At 37.5% G+C, this 17,942-nt stretch overlaps 1 protein-coding gene across 4 annotated transcripts in view; it reads right to left on the bottom strand.

Moving 5' to 3' along the window:
- Positions 1-294: 294 nt before the first annotated feature.
- PIP4P2 (phosphatidylinositol-4,5-bisphosphate 4-phosphatase 2) overlaps positions 295-17,942 on the bottom strand; it is a 29,077-nt gene continuing 11,429 nt past the window's right edge. Inside the window, exons 2-8 of one of the 4 annotated variants that reach the window (XM_044423888.1) lie at positions 14,755-14,903; positions 11,660-11,766; positions 10,321-10,444; positions 6,752-6,804; positions 4,862-4,952; positions 1,721-1,834; positions 295-994 (exon numbers count right to left, since the gene is read on the bottom strand). In XM_044423888.1, coding sequence (XP_044279823.1) covers positions 983-994; positions 1,721-1,834; positions 4,862-4,952; positions 6,752-6,804; positions 10,321-10,444; positions 11,660-11,766; positions 14,755-14,903 — 650 coding nt within the window. In that variant the 3' untranslated portion in view covers positions 295-982. Of the gene's footprint in view, positions 1,835-4,861; positions 4,953-6,751; positions 6,805-10,320; positions 10,445-11,659; positions 11,767-14,754; positions 14,904-17,942 lie in introns of all 4 variants that reach the window. The other 3 variants (XM_044423887.1, XM_044423886.1, XM_044423890.1) reach the window with 3 other exon arrangements.

Here is a 17,942-nt window from a genome sequence, read left to right as displayed (position 1 = left end):
GCACCTGCTCTGCATACAATGCCTGTTAACCTCTTGAGTTCAGATGGTTTGAACAAAGGATTAACCCATTGGAATACATTCATAGGAATATGAGTAATCTAGCTCATAGGAATTCATTCATAGGAATTAGTATGGCCCAGTTCTCTAAAAATGATAGAAGAAACATTACTTCTTGTACTTTCCAGACCAGCACATATGCCCAGATAACTGCCATATGGGTCTTGAGTGTCTGAGTAAAAGCCTTGAACCCATCACATGATGTTCTGATGTTCATTAATGGGAAGCGAGAAATAATAGCTTTGAATAATAAGTTTTATTAATGTTTCTTTTTAAAAGGTACATGGTAATCCTGAGCTACTGTGTTTGTACATTTAACATTATACAAAGACTTTCATTTACAGTTTGAAGGATACATTTATTGTGCTCCAAATCCTCATCCAAGCATCACTTTTCCCCCACACAGGAATACAGATCATTGAAAATATTATACACAACCCTGGAACATCCACATTAATCTAACTTCTTGACCCCACTGTCTAAGAACTACTTTAATCTAAAGAACTCACGGAATTCTGAATTTAGAAAAACACTCTATGTAAAATTTCAAAGATGGGCAGTGCAATAACTGGTCCCCATAATCCTTTTTTGAACAGACCTTAATAAAATTTTCTTTAGTTTTTGTATCATTAGATTAGTTTTTAATGTACTACTGATCAGCTAGACATTGATGGAATGATCAGAGTAACTACTCTTATTTATTTCATATCAGTTAGTGTAAAGCTATAATATCTCCCTTTTCAGTGACAAGAGAATTCTCCCATTGTGGAAAATAAACCACGATCCAAGCAAACTATGAGGTAACCCAATATCACCCTATAGTCGTCCAAATGTATAAAACATGTCATATCAAATACTTCCCTTACTTAGACCCTGTAAAGGAACTCATAGTACAAATAACCGGAGATAAGTTCCATAAATCCAATCATGGCTTTGCCTGTAAAAAGATAAAAAATATTAAGTCCCAGGGTCCTTGAAATAAAGAATAATTACCTAAGTTGAATTTCAGTAAGGGATAAATGAATGTCTTTTTTCCTTTATCTGGATTACCAAAATATTGCATTTCTCAACCTGGACGTTTGAAAGCATAGTGTTTACAATAATGTCTCTCTAGCAAAAGCCCCACTTTTCAAAAACAATGCACACTTAGTAAAGACACTCTGATCTTAAGTAAAAGTTACAGTAAGCAGTTCAAGCAAAATGCTTATTGCTTAAAAATGTAAAGCAAGCTGCTTTGACACAGTTTTTTAAAAGTGTACATACAAACGTGAAGCAATTGTAGAAACACCTATAAACACATCTTGCTTTTGCGTACTTATCCTCAAATGGCACAGGCTGATGTTTAATATGGAAAAAAGAATACTGTAGGTTGGAACTGAGTTCAACACTACATTTTAAGACAGATGTTTGATAATGTAAACAAAGCTTTAATACTCAGAGCTTGGGAATCTAGCAGCAAAACAAACTATTTGCATATAATGTAGTGCAATGAACATTTGTTCTTAAAGGATCCCCAGCCTTAACATTATTTGTAATGAAAAATTCAAAAGGAAAAAGGTTTAAATTACTCAGCTCATATCATTATCAGACCCTCCAGAAAGCTTCATTTTCTACATAAGATACCATTAAGAGTTTATGCAAAACTGTGCTCTGGATAACTGACTTTTATGGCTCCCCAATAGCAGGCTCGAATTAGGCAGACCAAGCCTAAGAGGTAAGCAATAGCCCAAGAAACATATGTGGCATGAAAATTCCTGGCAAAATCTTGTGTACCAACCTATTTAAAAACAAGAATGGAAAAGCAGAAATAATTAATACTTGGAAATTAAGGCTTTGTAGTGAACAGTTTAAATTAATCTCAAAAATTTAAGAGAAATGTAACCTGAGTACAGCCTTCTGATGCAATTACAATCTGCTATATCTGAACTCATTTTTGGAACACAAAGGCAGCTCTGTCCTAATCACATCTCTAAAATCTGTTGCTACATGAAGAATAGTAATTCTGCACTCCTTAGCAATATACCAGTATTTAAAAGATGTTCATAAAGGATCTAGTGTTCTATGAAAAATACCAATTACAGTCTGAACAACAGAAGAATGTTAAAACTGCTGGAGGAAAGTGCACAATCAGGAAAACTTACTAAAGGTGCATTACTGTGTGTGTTTAGAAAGAAAAGAAGGCCTGCAACTGGCTGGAGCATGATGGGGGTTGTAGGTTTTTTTTCTGACTGAACATGCATAGGATTTCACTTTTATTTTTTCTTAATTTCCCCATAAAGAATGTTGTTCTATAACACACTTAACGTTATGCCAAGTGCAACCTGATTGCTACATAATTTAACTTTCAGTGAAGAAGTAAATGAGAACACTTAAGTATGTAGTCCTATCCATGTTTAGACAGAAGGAAGTCATACTACTCTCAGTGTTCTCCAATCAGCATCCTAAATTCGCCTGTCTCTACAAAGGAGAAAGCTATCACTATAATAATCCAGATCCTTTTTTACCTCCTGAGGAATACTATTCTTGCTATATTTCTTTGAAGAGGTGCAGAAATGTACAAAAATCAAGTGTAAAAATGTGTCCTTTTTATGTAATCACTAATATAATCAGTATCTTTTACTGATTTTATTTTACTGTTCCAGAAACCTTGTTACTAAGTCAACCGCAGTGGTATACTAACCAAACATTTTACCCATAATTTCTTCAGCACTTAAAAATAACACAGAACCCATTGCTTTTGATTAGCTAGAATGTTTTATTTTTATAGTTTTATATTTTTCTATATAACACTGGGCTCAGACAGTGAGATTTGTAGTGCCTCAAGGTCTCGCTTCTCTAATTTTGCAGTCCTTTGCAGGATAGCAGTTGCCCATTCCAGCAGTTCCTGGATAGGATGGTCCAGATTTACTTAGCTTAGTTCCACTGAAATCATTGGGACATTTTAATGGATAACTGAAATCCCATTGATTTAAGTGGATTTACCCCAGGTATGACTGGAACCGATCCAGTACATTATATTCCATCCGTAAGAAACAAATTTGTTAAAATCCCTTTCACAACAGTTTATATCCCCATAAGATAACCAATTTGAGGTGAATGCTTCTTGCATCTGATGAAGTGGACAGAGTCCATGAAAGCTTATGCCAAAATAAATGAATTTGTTGCTCTTGAAAGTACCACAAGATGCTTAGCTGTTTTTGCTGCAACAGATTAACATAGCTATGCCTCTGGACTTTTTATGTGGCTTTTGTTTCTATGTTTAGTTTGCTTTGAAATTACAAAGCAAATGGCAAGTGGTCCTTTCAGCATAGGAGTCATATTTGCCTATATTTTCAGTCCAGCTTCATGCATGTTTCTTCTGAATTCTAAAATAGTGCAGAAATATCAAGGGAGGGATTCATATGACATGGAGCACAAATTGTTCATAAAATACTTTCCCATGGCTAAAGCTCCCTTTACAAAACATTAAATTAGAATAAATATAAATGCACGCATCTGTAAACTATTTGATAGTACCTAATTGATTCTGATTTTGATCAAAATAGAAGCTGAGGAAGCTAAGAACCACATTTCTTTTGCATGTCAGAAACTCTGCACTTCCTTTCTTTTTACTTACATTAGCAAGGGGGAGAGAGTCTGTATGTACAAAGAATTCCCACTCCTATGGCTATATGATAATTTGGGGAACTCATTCAGCTTTATTAAATAACTTCCTCACTGTTAAGGGGGCTTCAAAAAGAAAATGGGCCTCATCTGGAAAGCCTCAACTACATGAAACAATGACGAACTCATGTCTTACCATAATCACATGTTCTTTGAGCTGTGTGTGGGATGGAAATGCTGAATCTGTCACCTATCCCTCTCACCCCTGTTGAGCCCCAAGACTAAAATCCAGCTCATCAGGCAGAAAACATCTGAGGCATGAGATGCATGTGCGCAGGGAAACAATATAGTCTTCTGCAGTTTAAATTACAATGACATTCTCTGTGTAGTTTTGACTGGGGCAGAACCATGTTCTAAGATGTGGGTCACAGGTCTGTAAGTGCAGCTGGAACCGTACTAAGACATGCTTCCTAATAATGCACCATAATGTATTTTCATGTGCATTTGTTTATCAGTTCCCTATTTTTACAATGAAGCAGTGATTCCGAAATTTTGAGGACCCTCCAGTTGCCAAAGTACTACTGGTTCTGTTCAACTGTAGGATATTTTTCTTATACTTGTTGTTTCTACATTTTTATAATTCTCCAAAGCTAAAACTATCTGGATGATTTACAAAACTTTAAACTTTAAAAATGCAAAACATAATACAAAAACATGTAAGGACCTCAACAATTAAAATCCCAAGATTGTTTTAAACCTGATCATACACTATGAAATGCCTGGGAGTAGAGGAAAACAGCGCTGAAAGGATGACATTCTTGGTGCCAAGCAGACCAATGTGGATAGAGCATTCCACAATCAGAGCCATCACCAAGAAGGCCTTCCTTCTTATTGCCATGCTGTGCATCTCTTTAAGAGGAGGCACTTGGAGCAATGCCTTAGATAATTATTGTAGCATACAGGTAGGTACAGCAGGAGAGGAGAGGTGCCCTGTTAAGCACTTTGGTCCCAAATACCACCCCAAATTGGATTCAAACATACATGCAGCCAGTGCAAGCAGATCAGAATTGATGCTCTATGTTCAGATCTTCTGGTCCCCACAATCAGTTTGGATGCATAATTTTGCAGAAGCTGCAGCTTTTGAACCATCCTTAAAGATGTTTCCCTTGATACTAATAATGATAATAAATTTGTTACTTACAGTTAACCCCACTCCAATGAAGATAAATATCATTCCAATGGTAATATATGCACAGCACCGCCGTCGTGGGAGTGCACATCCAACAGAAGAACTGTAAATAAACAGCATGCCAGGTCCAGCATTAAATACAAAACCCGTTTTGACATGCAATTTTGAATATTAATTAAATTGTTCATAATTACATCACAGTTTAAATTTGACAGATTCTTGGATTTCAAAGTTACAGCACTTTCTGATCCCTAAGAAAAGTAAACCACAAATCTAAAATATTTATAGATGTCCCCAATAAAATTCAGTCCATCAATAACAACTCTAAAATTAGTAGCCTGACATGTGACTGACCAGAAGCTCCAAGGCTCAAGATAGCTAAAAGAACAGACAAACCCACACGGCCAGTGTGTGACTAACTTTTTTTCTTTTAATCTTTCTGGAATGCATTTAAATTTATTGGCTTAAGCAGCTTTAGTACAAGGTATTTCCATGTTTTCAAACTAAAAGCTGAATTTCCCTGGTGTTGCTTATTGAGGCTTTCAGTCTGTACCCCAGGCTTTCCTCTGTTCTACTGATGAAATAAGCTTCCATCAACCATGAGAATTTTGCAGATATGTTACTGCTATTTTATATGTTACTTTTACTTTTGACATGAAGCATATTTCCATGTTGAAAATGTTTAACATGCATCAGACTTTGTGAAGGAAAGTACAGCACTTGCTTTTCACAGAAGTCCTTCTGTCTTCTACTGCCAGGCTTAGTATTTGCGCATCCCATGGCACCCCCTTCCCCCAGTGAAGCCATCACTATTCTCTTAAAACCTGCAGAAGGCTCAGACACACTCAGCCATACACCTTCTAACCTAGAATATGTTCAGATACACTGTGGTAGTAATGAATATGTTCCAACCTGTTTATAGCTGGAAAAGGATAAACTACCAGTACATATATATGTGGTTAAAAGGTAAGAGAATATATTTGCGCAATCACTTTCTCTGTACCACAGAAAAACTGGTGTTGCGCTGGTTTAATTACCATAAAGATAATATGTGGACCAATAGAAACACGAGCTTTAGAAAACCCATTTATTTGCAAAAATTGAATAGTACTAAGTTTTCACCTATATCATTGGCTATTACTACTTCTTTTCCAGGGAGATCCTTTTCTTTGATTTTGGAGGGGGATTCTTTCTAAGCCTATTAGGGCACAATCCTATACATGCTTAAATAGAAAATGTTCTACACCTTCCATCAATTTAATAACTCCCAACAACTGAACTGCTGGCTGGGACATACTAAGGATTGTAGGACTTTTTATGTCTAAACATGGATAGGATCGTACTGCCTGTCATCTTGAAGAAGAATTTCACTAAGTAGTTTTATTAGAACAGTGTGAGCATTCTCAAAGTGATGATCATGAGAGCATTTCATTAACTGAAAAAGAACTGAATTAACCTCATAGATATTCCATTTTAAGTTAATATTGCATTGAAGAAAGCAGTGTGTGTATTGGTTTTATACAGATAAATGAGCCACTTGTTTTTTGTTGCCTATCTTTCCCAAAACTGCTATTAAAAATGTTTCCATTTAGAATGAAGTAGGGTTTTAGACTATGTTAAATCAGGATCTATTCATTTTTAGCAAATATTTCTCTTTACGGAGAACCTGCTTCCTCACCAGTCACTGACTATCCAAGCATTTAAGATCAAGCAAGAATTTTCAATAGCTCTTGCCTCAGTAAAGAGAGAAAGGACAAAAGAATGGTCACTTGACATTCATTAGAACCATTTTTAGATATATATATACACACATACGTTTATGCATAAGGACTGAGGTCTAATATTTGAAATAGATGTATACTTATAAATATGAGATTAAAAGAAAGATTTGCTGGTACTTACATTTTTTTGCAATGTGGGCACTTTGCCAAAGTGTTGAACCTCAGTTCCATCCACTGTAGTTAAAAAAGGAGGGGAAAGTGTTGAAAAAATGCCAGCATGAATAATGTTTTATTTTGCTTCAAGTTAAATGTCACTGGGGATCACAGCAGTGTATTTTTCTTCTCATGCTTCACTACATTTCATTCCTTGTTTTCGTCACTGGGATGCCCTTTTGCAGGCATTATCTCCACACTCTGTGGTTTGGGATTTCCATGCAAAATAATTTCCCATGACTTGCTAGTTATAAGGTTGTCTGATGTAGTATAAGCTGTGTTTACAAATGGTTGCAACAGCACTTTGATGTCATTACAAAAGCTATTACTCTTTCTGTGAAACTAAGGGCATTAAATCACTATACCTGTACACTTTAAGCAGTTCTTGATCCTTCATTCACCATAGCTTATTAGCTTATTAATCATTGCAACGGCTTACAAAATAAGGGCAGAGAAGGAAATTAAAAGAGGGAGGAAATGACAAAAATTGCTAAAGCTATTTTGTGTCATATTGCCCCTTTCAAAAGTTACTAGAAGTTTACTGAATGACTTGGAAACATTCAACTTTAAAGTAGAGCATTTACTGTAGTAATGTTCATTGTTGAAGTCTGAATCAGTAAAAAATGTTTGTCACCACTTTACTTTCTCTTTTCAAAGTAAGAATGTTATATCTTTGGTATACAAGGTTCATACATATGTAGGCCTAATTCATTATGAATAAGAAACAGTACCATGTTTGTAGAAGTAAGTTACCAGAAACACAGATACTTAGCCCTGCAACAATTCTGGGTGGGGGATTACACTCACTTGCCTTTCCTAAATGATTGCTTTGGTCCTGTGACTGTTTGAGTGCAGATATAGCTCCTGAAGAAATTAAGATCAGAGTATTATGTGTTGACAGAATGTGGTTATCCTACCTTTTCATGTTGAACTGAGTTCCAACAAGCCTCACACGTCTGCAAATTGAAGTGGCACAGGACTTCTGCTCTTTGAACAGAAGTCTTATGCCACATAACTAACAGAAGGGATTTTCCAAAAGCAAAACCCATTCATTACAGGGAACTATTATCACAGGCAGTCCCCAGGTTATGAACAACATCCATTCCTGAGAACGTCTTTAAGTTGAATTTGTATGTAAGTCAGATCGCATATGTAGGGTTTGTATTTAGCATGAATAAGTTAAATGTTTGTTTTAGTATACATATATATTTTACCTTTCTATGCACATAAAAAAACTGAAGAAACAGTTCCATATACATTTTCAGGGGTTAGGGACACAAGACTCCTGTGAAAGTAGAAAAAATGTGAAAATCTCTAGGTCCCCTCCAAAGTTTAACTCTTAATACTGTTGACCATACATGTAGTAGATTGTCTCTCTCTCTCTCTCTCTCTCTCTCTCTCTCTCTCTCTCTCTCTCTCTCAGACCTTGGTCTGATCCAGCAGGGCTTCTCTTCTAAATTTATTGCATTCTTATGTTCTTATACCTGCCCTCCCTTTCACTCTCCAGCACCTCCTCTTTGCATCAAGGAAATGCCAGAGGGGTTTCCCTCACTGGATGATCAGGACAAAAAGGCTTTGGAAACCTCCCTCTCTCCCTTTTCACTTTCTCTCTCTATGAAGATGATGATTTTCCACAGGAGGCCACAAAACTCCAAAAGTTCCCAGGCTGATTACTACAAATAATTTGCCTTTAACTTCAACTTTTAAATTAATAAGCTTTATGGCAATTCATGCCTAAGTATAGATGTTTGTAAATTGGACCTTCATCACCCAGGGACTGCCTGTATTTTACATTTATATCCTACCAATTTTTTTCCTCTTGTGAGAAATCCAAGGTGACTTACGTAGTCCTTCACTCAATTGTATCCCCACAACAACCCCATGAGGTAGTTTGGGTTGGGATTGAGTGTCTGGCCCAAATTTCCTCAGTGAGCTGACAGGAAATGAGAACCTGGATCTCCTCTGATCATCATACCACACTGAGTCTCAGTTCATGGTTTATGCTTGCATCTTTTTTAAAAAATAAAAAAGATGCCTCCACTTTGGTTTGGGACCACTGTGAGAATGATATGGAAGGCTAATCTGTTCTTCCTAAACTACAGTCATGAAAAATAATTTCCAAAAAGTATTATTGTCTATAGCAGTGGTGGCAAACCTATGGCACGTGTGCCACAGCAGGCATGCAGAACCCTCTCTGTTGGCACTCCAGCCAGTTTGCACCAGCATCACCCCAGCAGCTGAGCATTGGAAAACAGCACACATAGGGGCCATGTGCATGCTCAGAAAGGAGTAGCAGTGCCAGTTGATGACGTCACAAGCCGCGACTCATTATCTGCAACTCACCCGAGCTTTAGCATGGCTGGTCAGTGTGCTGCCAAGGAGATATATATATCTCCAGTGTGCCAGTGTGGTGTAGTGGTTAAGAGCATGGGACTGGGACTCAGGCGATCTGGGTTCTAGTCCCTGCTCAGCCATGGAGCCAACTGGGTGACTTTGGGCCAGTCACAGACTCTCAGCCCAACCTACCTCACAGGGTTGTTGTTGTGGGGATAAGATGGAGGAGGAGATGTAAGCTGCCTTGAGTCCTTTGTAGGAAAAAGGCAGGATATAAATCAATCAATCAATCAATCAATCAATATTTGCTTGGACTGGCTGTGAGTTGTTTTTTCTATACTAAAACCTCTGTTTTCAGGTTTTATTGCAGTGTTGGCACTCTGTGATATATAAGCAGGTTTTGGGTTGCAGTTTGGGCACTCGGTCTCTAAAAGGTTCACCATCACTGGTCCATAGCAACTTCAGAGAAGCTATTTTTGGCAGGACTGCAGTGTGACGAAAGCCCATTCCCACCAAGTTCATAACTCTAGATTACCCATGTGATGTAAGTATACACCACATATTTAGCTTGGTTGTGAGAAGAACAGCTGTGAGGGAGTTTGGGCAACAGCAAAAAATTAAGCAATACAGATTGACAAACATGTTTGCTTGGTAATACTTCTGTCTACCAGGAGTTCTTTTCTCATATCCTGCTTGTGGACTTCCCACAGGCATTTATCTAACCAATGTAAGAATAATGTGCTAGCTTAGATAGGCTTTTAGTCTACTCCACCCTAACCTCTGACTACTTGTTCATTTATTCCAGTTTTGCCTACTCTGAGTGGTTTAAACAGATGTTCTTCACACTATTTACAACCCTCATCCTCTTACCTGGAGATGCCAAGCACAAACTATGGCAATTCTGCCTGCTTTGCATATACTTGACCATTGCACGACAACCCCATCTCATCACAGACTTATGGCATGTCCATTGAAAACAAAAAATGGATCTTTGATGAAAAGCTCACATTTTATTAGAGGGCCAACTCTAGATGGAATGAACAATTGTATTAACTAAGAGACACTACGAAGTGGTAAAATGGAGTTCAGAAGGCTTCGATGAAAGTGGTTTTCTCCCTTGCGGGCACATTGCGGCACATCTTGTATAAGACAGCAGCAATAAGGTGGTTGGTCCTTTGTGTGGTGTACACTGATTGCACTTACTAGGAATGTGTTTCCACAGTGCCCACATACTACTCTGGTGCCTTCAGGCTGAACAGGTATTGCTGGCTGTGCTGGCTGCTCCTCCGGAATCAGCATAACTGGACCAAGATTAATGATGCGCCTACTATAGGAAGAAAAGTAAGGAGGGTTGTTCTTTATTTATTGGTATATAAATAGTATAAATAGCACAGAGAAAGAGAACTCCGTAGCCAAGTATCTTTTACAATTTGGCCCACCTAAATTGGTTGGGTCAAAATGCAAAGCAAACATGCTAAGATACAAAATAACTCATATATGACCATTCCACTAATTCACTAAATGCTTTTCCCCATTGGTAGGTTCTGCCCCTCTAGAGACCTGAGTGCTTTGTGCTAGGGATTGCTCTGATCAGAAAAAGCATTCTGAGTTCCTCTGTTTCCCAGCAGCACTATTGGTTGCTTGAAAGAGCAAACAAGGAAGGGTCCAATTTTAGGAACAAAGTTACAAGGACCCCATCCACATTATCAAAACAACCCTGGGATGCAGCACTTGGCCAGGTGGAGTTTGAATATTCAAGCACTACCTGTGGCTTGTCAAGTCATCCAGACCTAGGGACTATGGATTACATGAGGATTAAACAACCTTTACATGACTCTAGAACAGACCAAGGGTTATAAGAGACAACCCATGGTCCCTAGGTTTGGATGATGTAAGAAGCCATCCAAGCTAGGACTTGAATAGTTGAATATCCACCTACACATGCCACAACCTATTATTCTAGCTTCACTGTTTGTATACCAATTAGTCTCATATTTTCTCCCTTCACTTTACTTTTAAGTATATACTGGCTCATTGGGGCACTCTTAGTAGGGCGTAAGCTCCACATAATACAATAGGGATTGTTGCTCAGTAAATATTCTGTTCAGACAGAAAAAAGTGCTAGAAAAATGTCCTACAACTTGTATAGGAGTGTGTCCTTGCTATCTTTTTGACTGACATGATATTTCTTTCATGTTAGAAAGAATGAAATGAATTTTAGATCAACCTAACATTTCCATTCTTGGAAGAAAAGGATACAGAAAGAGTCCCATTATTACTAATATCCTACAAAGAACCCCACCCCACCCGTCTGGCAAATTTGACATCAATAGTGGCAGGAGTAAATATCTATTGTACTGTTTTTAAAATTTGATGTAGATATGCATGGGCTAGCAGACACAGATTTCTGAGAAATATTAAGTGAAACGGCTAAAAATACATTATATATTTACTTATTTCTATAGTTTATATCTCCACAATCTGACTTGTTTACAGAAAACATAGAATAAAAACACACACTGTAACTTCTTTTAGCTCTTACCAATTGGGTCTTGGACATCCTATTCTCTGTGATGTATCCTTACAGATAAGCAGACAATTACATGGGCATCTAACATACTTTTTCCCTGAAGGAGGGTTTTTGATTGGCTACACAAAACAAGAAAAAGAAATTACATACATAATGTTCTGACTATGAAACAGAAAAGAAAAAAAACTACCATGTTTAAAACAAAGCAACAGATACTCTACAGCTCCAGGTGAAGGCCCACACAATTATTCTTGGTACAGTTCAATTATTCTTGACCATTCTTGTTGATGGCATGTGCACATTTTAAATATTCTGTGGCATGGCTGTAGCAGTGCCCTTTTGTTACAGCCTTCACATTTTCTTTTGCTGTACCTTATTTTCATTCTTTGTTCGTTTGTTTTTTGTTTTGGCAACCATTCATATTAATAATGGCTGAGGATAATATGTTGCAATTTTCAAAATGCTGGATGTACAGAAATGCTTGTATGGCCTTATAAAATGTTTCTTTAAATGATTTACAGGCTATATTTCAGGGCTTAACTATCCTCCCAAGGTGGTACTGTAGTGTACAAAATTTCACTGAAAGTATAGATAATCATAAAATAAAACTTCAGTACACAGAAGGGAACAATGAATCCTTATACCTGGCAAAAAAGAAATATTACTGTTTCACATTTGAACATTTCCAAGAAAGGGGCCACACACATTTCCTGAGGAAGGGGAGAGTTCCATGGGTGTGGGACCATCGCTGAAAAACACTCATGATGAAGGCAGTGGACTGGGGTGCCCATCTCTTAAGATATGGAAATGGCTGGACCACTGTGATGCTTTGCTAGGGAAACCACCAAATAGAAGTGAGGGGAACTTCACTCAGACTGGATGAATATGTGGACATGTGACCAATTAGGTTAAGAAATGTGAAAACATAATTCCAAGACAACATGGAACTCTCTAGAAAAGCACCAATAATTTTAAGTCTGGTTTGATCAAGGTTTTCTGTGATCAAGCCTTATTTCCCGTAAGCTTCAGAGGCAAGAATTGATTTTTCTTTTGTGTGGGTTTTTCTAATCCTTCAGACATACCAGCTTCCAAAGTCAATATCCATTCCATTTATTTAAAAACTTTTATATCCCATTTTTCTTCCCTAAGAGTAGAGCAGTGTACACTAAAAACCATAAAACATTATACAGACAGTAACAAAACTCACAGCAACCAACTATCTAGGAGGGTTCAAGAGACTGGTTTTTTCCTCTTTGGTTTTACCTTCCTAATATTTTAAATTATGTTCTAATGTTCTGGTTATGTGGTAAGCTGCCTTGACTGTTTTAATGGACAGGTGAAGCATAATTGCTAAATAATTAATTAATTTCTTTTTTAAAATCAAGGAGAAAAACTTCTGGCAATGGAGGAAAAGCAGCAGGGCTACAACTGGTATATATAAGTATTCTGTGAAAATGGACTGAGTGACTTGTAGCTTTCCAGATGTTTTGACCTTCAACTCCCATCAGACCTCGTCAGCATTGTCATAGTTGAAGGATCGTGCAAGTACTAAATCAAAACATTCAGAGAGCCAGGAATGTCCCATCCCTGTGCTAACAGAATGATCAAGGAAAATGTAAAGCATTGAACAAAGTCTGCACATGCATGTTCAAAAACTCCAGGAGTGGAATGCCAGATGGGACAAACTAGCTTTGAGAATATGGTGATTCCATAAGCTATTTATTATACAATCCGTTACAAATTACTCAGAAAAGGCTATTACACTAGGTGCAAATGTTACTTTAGCTTAATATTTTTAGAATGTTTTCTCAACCAGGTAAAGTGCTAGACTATCTTGAAAATGTCATTAAACTAATAAAATGTAGAGCAATTTCAGCAACAATAGCAATAACTCTAAACAGATCTGCAGGTGCACCTGTCCACCATCCAGTATAGTCATACAGAAGCATCATGTGTGGAAAGACTTGAATGGAATAAATACTTGCTTGTACAGGAAGTCTTTGGACTGGATATTATGCATGCATTTATTTTACTTTGCTGCTGCGTTATATTACATTGAGATTTAAAGGAAAGTGTGAATAAGGTAGCTTTCTTCACCTCCTCCACACCGTTGTATAGTTTACCGATGCGGGTGCGGGGGAGGACTATTTAGTTGGATACCTAATGGTTTTGCATTATAAATAAAAATCTTCTCCAGTTCAAGTAACCACTAGTTGCCTCTCCAGATCAGAGGAGGAGGTGTTCTATGCTTGACAATGTCTACATGTATAGGAACTTGCAAGATCTGACTTTTCCATCCTACATGATAGGTTTATCATGGATATTGGTTTGACTCAGCAAAGATCTCAGTTTTTCATGGAATGACAAAGCCCAGTTATAACCCACAGATGGCATGTTCTCATGCAACAACCAAACCCAGACTGAGTCTGTTTCAACCACTGTACAGTTCCTCTTGCATATGGGAGCTAGCACTTTCATGCCTCAAATATACACAGACAGTGGGGTGGGAGAGCAAGAGTTAGATCTTCATAACTGTGTAGATATTTTTTCCTGATATTTTCCCTTAGAATGGCAGGTGGAGCTTTTACTAATTTTTGGAGGAAGGGCCTGAAGATGGTGATTTAGCCAGCTATATGCTACGTATAAGCCACTGCCACTATTGGAGAACAGGATTGTTCTCCAGAATACAGAAGATGTTGATGCTTTGATTGGACTACAGGCAGTAGCGTAATTCATTCCACGCCTCTTTACCTCCTCCATAAATGTGATGCCTATGAAGTACTCTGAAATATAAACTTAACTCACATGTTTTAAGAAATTACTGACAGAACAAGCTGCAACCTCTAAGCTCTAAATATATGATAGCTGCTCTGACAATTAGGAACACTATTAAAAATCTGATTCCTGGAACCCTAAATAATACTGACAAAATCTGATTATTCTTTGCTGCTAAAAGGTTAACTAACAGAGGCTTTCCATACTCAAGTGCTCCTTATAACTGCATGCAAGATCTTGGCTGCCAAGCAATAACTTTGGCATGCCCTTTTCCAAAATGGAAAGGATTAATAAGGCATGGCACAGAGCTAACAAGCTGTAAAACAATTTACCGTAGCTTCATTGCAATCTGTGCATTTGACAACATGCTGGTGAAGCTTCCCTTCCAAATTGATTAGTGATTGGCACACACGGCAGTTTATTACAGGAACACCACTGGCATCAGGGCTGGCAATAGCAGTATAAGGTGGAGGCAGTTCTGCTACGAAAGAAAACGGAAAATACATTAGAATAAGCAAAGACCTAGAAAGGTTGAAACTATCCAGGCAATGCAATAATTAAAGGCAAGTATTAATGTCAAGTCACACACAGCGAACATTCAACTAATAGTTCACAAAGCCTTGCAGTTAACTCACTTGTTCATGATGAAAAGTAGTTCCTTTCAGTCAAAGAACAGATCACTAATATTCAGGCTACACCATTTCAGGATTCATTCCACAATTTGATGTAATTGAAATAAAGTATAAATAAAGTTAACCTCCTACCAAACTTTGCGAAAGGAAGTGCAAAGAAAATGTTAGCAGATTTACGAAACCTCTCTAAGGAAGAAGTAGTAACATCTTGAAGCTGAACTGCATGCTTCCATGTACCTAATTAATCTATCCACAAACTTCCGACTCTCTGCTTTCTAATTAAATGGTGGATCCTAAAACACATAGTCCTGCAAGTACAAGAACTCTCATAGTACCACACAAACTGCATAATCCCTGTATGTTGGAATTTTAAACTGTTTGAAATTTGTATCTTAGAATTTTATAATATGTTTATATTATCTGTTTTAATGTATCTTTTTATTGTACTTTGAGAGATTTTTGTGACACACCCAGAGAGCTTTGGCTATTGTGCTGTATACATTTAAAAACAATGTTCATTTTCAGCATTCTGAATTAGTTGTGTCCTAGGAGGAGTGAAGTATATAATTTTTCTGAACAGCTGAATAAACTTTTAAGCACAATATCCTCAAAACAGGGTATTTTCTAGTTCCTGCTAACAAGAACTGACACAGAGAGTACAATAACCTCCTGCTGGCTTAAAAACCCATAGGTTATTGTGCACAGGCAGGTGAAGTACCACACAAGCTGCTGTGCAGTGTGATGTGGAAACCTGGACCACTGGATTGTTTAGGGGCTGAATAATCCAGCAGTTAAGGCAACAATAACCACTGGTTTGCTTAGCCCCTAAAAGTTCCAGAGGCCAGGGACTGTACATCATGCAGCACAACCTGTGAAGGAACTGATCACGCACAATAATGCATTTTTTGTTAAACCAACAGGTTATCCACCATTAAAACCAAATATATATTTATTGTTAGATTTATATCCCACTTTTTTCTTATAACAAACTCAGAGTGACTTACATTACTCTTCTCCTGCTCTCAATCTTATCCCCACAACCAGAATGCATAAAAATCAATGATTGTTTAAATAAAAAACAGGTCTTTTATTTAATCATATTTTATTTAAATCAGTTTAAATTGCATTTTTGAGAAAAACTCTATCTAAGGATAGTTTATTAATTAAGATACATTATAGTACAAAGTTATTAATCATGAAATAAGGATTAGCTTTTAGTTATGTAGCATGAGGCTGTATATTCATGCAGTGTTTAAATTTTTTGGTAAATGAATTCCATTAATCCATTCACAATTACATGCTCTTCCAGGGGTTTCTGTAAGATTATTGGGCAATTTTTCTGTCTGGAAGATATTATCACAGATACTTGGTTTTACAGTTCTCAAAACTGTGAATGTGTGTCTGCAGGGTTCACATGCCTCTTCTTCACAGAAAAATATTATAAAATAAACATACAGTTGAGGAAAAGGCCTTAACCCATTGTTCATTTGAAAATCTATATACCCAGAATCCACCCCTTATCTTTTAAGGGTTAAGTTTCAAAAACTTTAATTAATAGAAAAAGATTGTTTAGAGTGGAATAGATTTGCACAAGAAGTTAAGTATGCAGCATGGTAAATGATCAAGTATTATCAAGTGGTAAAAATGGAAGTGAAACCTTCTGAGCAGAATATTCAACAAGTCTTTGGATTTTTTTGTGTATAGCCTGACGTTTATCATACTATTCTTTCTCTGGAGAAGAAAACCTATAATGGCAGCAAGCCAAAACAGAGACACGGTTTGGAAATATCTTAATTACGTTCTTTTACTTAAGGATAAGGCATACATGCATGCATATTATGTAGGAAACCATTTTAAAATCTAGTCTGACTGGGGATTTCAATTCAAATCCATCCTGCCCACAACAACAGCCTTGTGAGGTAGGTTGGGCCGAGAATCTGTGACTGGCCCAAAATCACCCAATTGGTGCCATGGCCAAGCAGGACCTAGAACCCAGATTGCCTGAGTCCAAGTCCCGTGCTCTCAACCACTACACTGGCTTCAAAGGGAGCACTGGTTGTGCTCTCAACCACTACACTGAGTTGTCGTTAGGTACAAACCAAGCCCTAAGTGCAGTATTACTTTATAACTGCAACATTTGCATTTTGTGCAAGGCTGTAATATCTTCTTTTTCTCCCTGAAGTTGTCTACATAAATGGTTAGAAAACTAGAGCATGAGAATGTAGGACATCCCATCACTGTGCAAAAAAGCAATATGATGTGACAGATGAGCTTCAGTAACACTACAAGCATTTTTCCAACAATGTAAACAAATACAAGCAGTGGGCCAAATGAATTGTTAAGAGGCAGGGTGTAGGAGGCAACTCAATGTCATTAGATCAGGTTTTATGCCAAGCGTGGTTAAAAATACATACCCAAACAGCAAAACTCTATTGCAGGCCAGCCAATGGGACCTCGACAACCAGGAATAAGGAACACCCTAGATTTCATAATCTATTTACCCAACACTAAAAGATTGAAAAAATCCCAGAAAAACAAGAAATGGTAAAACATTTTAAAATATGGGAAAAGGCAAGGGCCATGCTAAAGCAGAGCTGGGCAAGTTTTGGACTTCAGCTCCCCAGAAGCCCCAGTACGGCCAACAGTCAGGAATGGTGGGAGTTGGAAGTCCAACACATTTTGGAGATCTATTTTCTGCCCATCTCAGCACTAAATGGAGGGCCACAAATGAAGTGTGGCACACTGTGGCAGTGTGTTACTTGGCATGGTGAGCCAGGCTTCTCGCTGTGTGCCAGTGTATGCAGACTATTTACTCCCACTTGCATCCATCCACTAATGTGAGCAATTAAACTAGAAACTGTTTGGGGCTTCTTGAATCTGGTTTGTTG

Source organism: Varanus komodoensis, unplaced genomic scaffold, assembly GCF_004798865.1.
Source record: "Varanus komodoensis strain SLA01 unplaced genomic scaffold, ASM479886v1 scaffold14_1, whole genome shotgun sequence".
Classification (NCBI taxonomy): domain Eukaryota; kingdom Metazoa; phylum Chordata; class Lepidosauria; order Squamata; family Varanidae; genus Varanus; species Varanus komodoensis.
This window is presented reverse-complemented; position numbering and strand designations above follow the sequence as displayed.